This window comes from Macrobrachium nipponense, chromosome 18, assembly GCF_015104395.2.
Source record: "Macrobrachium nipponense isolate FS-2020 chromosome 18, ASM1510439v2, whole genome shotgun sequence".
NCBI classification, from domain to species: domain Eukaryota; kingdom Metazoa; phylum Arthropoda; class Malacostraca; order Decapoda; family Palaemonidae; genus Macrobrachium; species Macrobrachium nipponense.
This window is the reverse complement of record NC_087211.1, coordinates 71,228,969-71,237,788: the sequence shown is the minus strand read 5'-3', so window position 1 is coordinate 71,237,788 and position 8,820 is coordinate 71,228,969. Positions and strand designations below refer to the sequence as shown.

Sequence of the window (8,820 nt, the reverse complement as noted above, 5' to 3'; positions counted from 1 at the left end):
CGCTCGACACATCGAATGAAACATCATCAACTTTGAGACGGAACATCTTCCGGGTCATAGCCAACACTCACACGTTGCTGATGAAACCATCATCAATTAAAAATAGATTAATAAATTATTGACGTATTAAACCAAATTCATCACCAACTTTAACAACTTTAAAAAGGAAGGTTCTTCTTAAGGAGCCAATTTCACAAGAAATGATTATTCTCCTGAAACGTCAACTTTGAAATGAAACATCTTCCGTCAAAGTCAATTCTCCCACGTTACTCATATAACCTTCACTAGCTGAAAGCCCAGATTCACAAGTTACCGCTAATTAAGCTAAGTTCCAATCTCTTGACCTTTCATAAAACTATCTTCCGGGGAAAGCCAATATTCACACGTTACTGATGATTGTCAGTAATATTATATAAACAAAATTTCCCAGGTCATGAAAAATCTGGATTGTATATATAGTACATAATCAACTGGGCTCCCTATTCTGTCTCTAATCCTGACTACCAAGTATATTGAAATATGTCCTGATGGCAATGAAGCCCAGTTCTTGTGCCAACAATACGAAAATCCTAATTTAACAAATTGTCTGCACACACACACACACACACACACATATATATATATATATATATATGTGTGTATATATATATATATTATAATATATATATATTCATATATATATATATAATAATATATTATTATTATAATTCTATAGATATATATATATATATATATATATTATATATATATATATAGATATATATATATTTATCATATATATGTATATATATGTATGTATGATTATAAATATATATATAATATATATATATCATATATATCTATATATATTTAAATATATATTATATATATTATATATATACTAATTATATATATATTATATAATAAAAATATATAATTTGAGAAATTTTAAGAAAAATGCCTGTACATTTCCATCGGCGGCCGTGAATAACATGCGGACTTGCCATAATTCTGTAGACATTATGCGGTACCGAAGGCTTTAGGAGCCCAGTGGCTGGTCTAAGTCTAATAATTCGTCTACGTCTATTAATCTTAAAATCCTCTATTCTAGAAGTCCGTTGCTAGAACATAACGAGGCGAGGTCACGCCAAGTGCCCACATGCCCATAATGAAACGGTCCGAACCGCGGCGTGCTATAATGAACCGGTGTGTGCCATGAACAGTGATTTTATATGATGTTGCATGATGGTCATGATTGGATATAAGGGCCTCTCTCTTACGTGCCTTTCGATGATGGGTATGATTTGCTATCAAATGTGAAGATGAATAACATCAATGAAGTGTCGATTAATTTAGAGTGGGGGTATTAGGGATTTATTTCTCAAAGATAATTATTTTGAATTAAGTTCTGAATTTGGATCTTATCCCGGTTGGAAGTTATACCTCTTGGTCTTAGACACATTCAGATATAAACACTACACGATACTGGACATTTGTGTTTACTGTCGGGTACTCAATTCCTTATTCTGCGGCTTAGAAAAATAATTCAAAATTAACTTCTTCTTTTTCTTTTTATACTGCTTACGGTGCGAAACTAGTTCAAATGCCATCATTCTTTATTATCGAATCCTTTATTAGATATGACGAAAACTGATATAACCTCATAGACTTAGGATGACAAGGACTGATGTTTCCATTAAACTAGGGTACAATGAAGGGTAATGTAACCCTTCCGACTCGTGTATTACGATTATGAGTGTAATCCATTAGACTCACCTATTATTTCTTCTTCAACAGGTCTGGTTCCAGAACCGAAGAGCAAAATGGAGGAAACAAGAGAAAGTCGGACCTTCGACGCATCCATACGGCGCCTTCCCACCATCAGCGCCCTTGCCACTGCAGAACCCGGCCCTTCCACCCACCATTTCCAGCCCCTTCGGTGGTCTAGGATACCCACCACCCCCAGGAAAGGCTCTGGACCCATCGTCCCTGTTCCACGGCGCCCGCGTCCCGCCTCCCTCAGCCTACCTTCCGCCCACATCCGTCGCGGCAGCGGCGGCGGCAGCAGCAGCAGCCGCCGCCTCGCAGCCTCTTTTACCTCACAATTCGCCTTACCTGCACCCATCACTGTCTGTACTACGTGACCTGCAATACAGGCCACCTGCATTAGCACCTCACCTGCTGCCCTACACCCCGTCCTTCACTTCTGTGCTGGCACAGCTGTCGCAGCGGTCAAAGCTGGAGGCCGCACCTTATCTAGCCAGCCTACAACCTTACCTTCCTGGCCTCGCCGGCCTGCAGTCGCCCTCATCCTCGCTACCTTCTCCGAGTCTGGCACCTCCCTTGCCATATTCCCCGCCCTTGTCCACCAGCCAGGGCTTACAGGCACCCCCTCTCGCGCCTTTAGCTCTGAGGAGGGACGACGCCGAAAGGCGCCAGGCGTCTTTACAGGATCTGCGACTGAAGGCCCGGGATCAGGAAATGAAGTTGAAGCTCCTGCAGAAGGCGAGTGAAATCACGGCGTGAGGTGGTGTTCCGACAACCCACAAGGAACTCACTCCTGTGTGAAAAAAACGTTCCTACAACGGCACTGCTGCACGAGAAAGGACGTTAGGCACTGCAAGACAAAAGGACAGATGTCGCCACGGACTGAGCGCTTATCCTACACTGAGAGGATAAGTACAGGCTACAGTGAAAGGTGCATAAATATCACACGAAGAAGTTGCATCAGCATCGTCGTGAAAGACACGAATGATGATCCACTAGATGCTTCTGCATAAACTCATGCTGTCGCCTAGTGAACATTTCTGGACTGTCTACATTGTGTGTTGTACCGAACAAATACACACGCGAGACAGTATCTTGCAATCTGCTGAAGAGGGTATGCAACAGGGACTTAGTCAACGCAGACAGCAAAGTTGCCGTACGGCTTTTCCTTTCTTTGACACAACAAGAGACACTTCGAGTCACCACGAGAAATAGATCCCTCCCTCTCTAGTGCTCTGTCATAATCAAATCAAAGTGAAGAATTTATTTGGCAAAATATTCGATTTTCTCAGAAACTCAGAAAAAGAATCTGAGCCACACCCAAAGGGTATTCCTCGGGCCAGGAACCGGATGAAGATAAGTTACATTGTTGTGTCAATATTGTTTTGATCTTTACTCAAATAGTGACTGCTACTGGTGTGTGTGATGTGATGTGATGTGACACTATGACGAAGAATAATGTGAGATTTATTGCATATACTTGAGAAAAATATTTCTTTTATAGACCTGATTCCGTCCAATGTTAATTGTATTTTAACAATATTTTTAATATTTGTTAAATATCTTTGCAATTATTTCATGGTTGTAACTATTTACCAATTTATATTGTACATAGCATATTTAACATACTCCTTTTATTTTCTCTCTTTAGAAACCAAAGTTAGTTTTCACCCCCATGGTGTATAATCATGAATTGACCTTAATAAATATTTGAATAATTCAAAATTCATTCATTTTCCCACAATCTCTTTTATTATGAATTATATCTTGTCAATACAATAAAAAAATTATTGAAAGGTTATTCTTGTAAACGTACTGTATATATGCATGCACGTGTGTATGTATTGATCAGAGCTTGACAGGTGCCTTATATTTAATGAAAAGTAATTGCTATAATAATAAGCACAAGCGGTGAATTATTTATTCCCAAATGGTTCACCAGAACAAAGAATGGTTAGAAGCGAACGATAAGAAAGAATTTTTCGGAGATAAACAGCACTGAAAATAAAAACAATAACCATAATCAAACGGGAAATAGATGCTATACTTCGAAATTCACATATGAATATGTACAAATAATAGATAAAAACTTTTAAATAAATCGTACCAGAAAGTCAAGAATTACTGATACAAGCAATTACGATTAAGTCAAACGAAAAGCAGGTGTCAAGAAAGAAAAACAAGACTGAAGTCAGATCTCATTCCTTTAATGCAAGTTTTATAAGTATACACATATGATAATGTTTTATTATGAAACATAAGAGTTCAATACGCTCATTCAGGCATCACACGCAAAAAAAAAAAAAAAAAAAAAAAAACTTCCAGCATGCCTGATTGCACATTTAAGTAATTCAGCAAGTCTAAATTTAAATGTCTGGATGATCACATTACAGATCCAAACAAACAGGAATATCTATGAAACCTCTATAAATCCGACAAAGCTTGAGTTTCCGCATCTTTCAACAATAACCGCACACTGTCCCGTCCCGGCTCTAATGATGACACGTCATTATCTTAAAGTGTATCTTTTATGGAAATAAAAAAAAATTCTAACAACAAACAATATAATGAAAGTGATGGCGATAACAACTTGAACATCTCGTTACTTGGAGCATTTGATATATATCTAACTGTTCAAAACAAAATGCTGTAAGCTATAAACAAATATATAACAAAAAGTTTAACTGAAAACACCAAGCCAATCAAGAACAAAGACATAAACAATAATTTGCCAGTCACAAATAAAAGCCGCTCACTAATTTGTGGCTATTAAAAGAGAAAGGCTAATTTCAGGAAGTGTTTCTTAATTTGCTGTAAAAAAAAAAAATGGAACAAATGCTTTTCACATCAAGCCACAGTTGTAAGGAAATAAATATATATTGCTATTTATTTTACGTCACATAAACAACGTACAAATGAGCATGTTCTGAAGCATTATAGAAACCTTCACTTATCCCACGAAACATGTTGCTGTCCATTTGGTTGCGAAATTCTTTCTTATGTCCAAACACCTGTGCAATACGCGCTACCCAAGTTATTACCTCTGTTTCCTTAACATCTATAACATGATATGACATTCAGAATATTTTCAATATCCTGTCACTGATCACCCTTTTTTGCGACCTTTGACCTATTTTCCTATGGGGCTGACCGACAGTCTTCCACTGACCACATGAAATGACATTCCATGAAACACCTAACAAATAACCACGTTCTTGGGCAACCTCCAAGACCTCTGGTCCAATTTCCAATGAACTCACCGGCTGGATTCTTTCTCTTCAAACTTTTCACTCAGGGCGAAGCTCGAGCTTCGCCTACACTAAACTGAGTAGAAGTGAAGTGCTCCTCTCTTGATACCTTCTTGGTGTCCGAGGATTATTCATAGTCTGCGCTGCATGACGAAGGCCTCATGGTTTTGATCTTCCTCTGGATGTATCGTAATGGAAAAGAACTTCTTTACTCCTCTTTCTTGACATTTTTTTAAATGTTTTCAATTGGAAGTATCGAAATAAAAATTAAAATCCCTTTCAGCTATGATACGAACCCATACAGGTCAAAAGGCTGGGGTTGGTGCTTAAAACTCATCATATCACCAAGTTCGTAATCCTCCTAGAAAGAGGAATTTGTACATTTAAGTCCTTGGAGATTTCATGGCTTACATTGAAAACAGTATCTCAAAATAATAAACTAGCATATCCACAAACAATACGATTTTGAGTATATAGTTCATTGTGGCCTTTACAATACACGGAATAAGTGAATGTGACCAGCAGACTCACAGTGAAAATACTAACACACTCTATACTATTATTCGTATGGCCTCAACTTTTCTGGGAGAAAACCTTTGAAATTGATCGTCAGTCAGTTCCATCTTATTACTGAACTTCATTTAACTGTTCAAATTTTAACAACAAATGAAGAACGCTTCAACTCTTTTAGATTTAACCTGTCAATGAACATCGTTTGAATTTCTACCGTTCCAAATTGTTTAATAATCCAGTGAACAGCCTTTCAACTAATATTTTCATCGGGTTTAACAGCTAACAAACACATGGAACTTGATTTCCCGTCAGCTTTTCATCATTTACATCGCCAATTTTACGCGCATACGTACAACCTTGAAACCCAAGCACTGCCAGATATCTCTGAATTAACAATCAGCGTTTTAACACATCCTCTGATCAGGATTAAATTTTCGCTGAATAACCCTCAATTCTAAATCTCACCAACTTGAAAGTTCGGCGCACTTTAAATGTTTTTAAATCAAAAGTTACACTCCGTCACGAACACATGTGTTCTTGTTGGTTACAACTTAATGATAAGACAGGTTATTGGCACAGATTCGATATTTGACTGGCACTCTCTCGACCATAAATGTTCAGGCACATACTTATTTTTTATATTTTTATTGTTGGCAGATATTTTCTAAATTCCGTTCGACAAAAATTTTTCTCCTTCCAAATGCAAAGGACTTATAGAACTTTTCGGTTCAATAGTAAAAAGCAAAATATATACTTAAAATGAAATGGTAACATACTTCAAAATGTTATCAGCCATAAGCTGTTAGGAATATTAGGTGATTTCTATACATGTAAATACACCTCACTTTGGAGCAGATTCATCCATCCTTCTAAGATCTTATTAATCGGTGAGAAGAATTTATTTATTTATTTATTTTTACTCAACAGGTGGCTGTCAATCAATTACTAACGAACCAAAACAAAATAATTCCGTCTGTCTCAATAGGGATCCAAGTCAGAAATTTTGCCTCTCTCATGACATTACCTAGTTCACACATATATAAAAATACAAAGAGCAAGAATCCCTTTATTCAATCTGTCAACAACTTCCTGCATACAAACTATTGAACAACTTGTTTTCTTTTAAATTTTACAAGGGCAAAACAATTACATTACATATTCGAGGAACAACATTTTTTTCAGAACACACATATGCATACACCAACATACATACAAGCACGCACGGACACACACACACACACACACACACACACACACACTCTCCTCTCTCTTCTCTCTCTCGTTCTCTCTCTCTCTCTCTCTAATTTATATATATTATCTATATATATATATATATATATAGATAATGTATTATATATTATATATATATATATCCCTATAATAAATTTAGCACGCACCACACACACAAAACATATATACATATACTATACATACAGTTATATATCATTCCCATCGGAGTCAGAGCCCACTCTTTTACTCATTACCTCTTTATTTTTCAGCTCCTCTAAATAAACGTACATAGTAACCGTCCCGTCGACCTTTCTTATAAAATAAAAAAAAATTAAGGAAAAACAGGTGTGGGTCCATGACTTAATCAGGAGTTCTTTTTAATTATCAGCATAAAGTTTACCTCCTCTCATAATTCGCACATCCTTCCTCATTATCATTTATTAAAGGAAGAAGCTTCTCTCCCGATGACTAACGGCACAACTTGAGATATAACTTAAAAAGAGATGTCTGGCTCTTATTACCATCGGCTTCAACTTACCAAATTGTGATTATCATATCTTACACTTTACGGCTTCGTAAGTTATCGTAACTTTTGCAAGTTGATGCGATAGGGTTACGTTACTTAACGGAGTAATTTCCACGAATACGCCAGGGGAGTGATGTGTTCTTCATTACCCAGCTTATAAATATGATAAAATAAATTGCTAATTAAACTATTAAGTAGTAAGACTGCCTGCTCCGTCGCGGGTACGATTCACTCTGTGCCAAGGCTTGAGAATTACAGGCTGAAGTGCACCAAATTAACGCCATGAACTATAAGAGAACAGCAGAAAAGGGCTTCAGGTCTATTTTGGGGATAAACATGGTTAGGGGATTTATATCATATATATTTCCTGTGATAATAAAATAATTTCGTATTCTAAATACGAGGATAATTTTCATCAACACTTTCATCGGACCACTCTGTCTCCTATCAGTATGAAAACGGAAACTGTTCTGCTAACAAATGAAACGGAGTTAAATGACACTTTTGGCATGACTTATTTTACTACTACCGTTTTCCACGGCGCATCTCTATACTGTGCCCGGAAATGATAAGTAAAAATCCACAATTATGTAGATGAGCAAAGCTGTCTTTTTCAAAATACAAAAATAATTAAATATGAGAGCTTTCGACCATTAGGCTACCATGAAAAGCCTTAAATGCTATTGTTCAATGACTTACCTCAGTATCCTTAACAATTTTCCATTGTAATAAATCAATCACATAAAGTGTATCTGGGTGCCTTCCCTCCGGATAAATTTGAGCGACTCTATGTTCATCTTGCTAAATACTATACTCTGTTTTTTTTTCATCTGTCCATCCGCCTGTGGTGCTTCCGTATGGTAACACTGGGTCCCGGGCTTTAGATAGTTACATTCAACTTACATTCAACAATAATAATATCCTATTTCGAATATTAACGGTATAATTCGCATACAGAAAATTATTAAAACACTTTTCAGTTGCAAATGTACACCCAGATATCCTTTTATTTACCTAAAACTTACACATACCGTAACTATTTAAAGCCCGGGACGCAGTGTTACCATACAAAAACACCGCAGGCGGATGGACAGATGGATAAAAACAGAGTATAGTTTCATCAATTCTGAACACTACTCCAAAAGCGGCCCAAAAACATGTAAGGAATAACTGGTACTAATATTCATCAAAACGATAGTTACTCGTATTTATGGACACAGATTTGACAAGTTCAATCGCAGACAACTATGTATCCATCCCTTTACAAGCTTCTATAAGAATCTAAATGCTGGTTGACTGATCGTCATGTATTCATTGAAGATCAAAAGGAACAAATAAACTTTAATGTAAATAGCTATTTACATTAAATAAAGACACTACACAATGTGATGAACCACCTAGCCATCAACGTATAATAGGACTGCAAATCACAACATTGGCAATATAATAAATGTGAGGAAGGGCCTCTGTCTTGAAGTATTGATACACTGATAGCTTTTACTTTACGAGGGGAATAACTTACCAACAGCCTTCAAAAGTTTTGTACGCCTAATGAAA

General features: G+C 36.6%; 1 protein-coding gene across 1 annotated transcript in view; it reads left to right on the top strand.

Annotated features, from left to right (window-relative positions):
* Positions 1–3,471, top strand: part of LOC135197139 (homeobox protein aristaless-like) — an 18,926-nt gene extending 15,455 nt beyond the window's left edge. The window contains exon 4 of the mRNA XM_064224108.1: positions 1,777–3,471. Coding sequence (XP_064080178.1) covers positions 1,777–2,505 — 729 coding nt within the window. The 3' untranslated portion in view covers positions 2,506–3,471. The remainder of the gene's footprint in view (positions 1–1,776) is intronic.
* Positions 3,472–8,820: the final 5,349 nt, after the last annotated feature.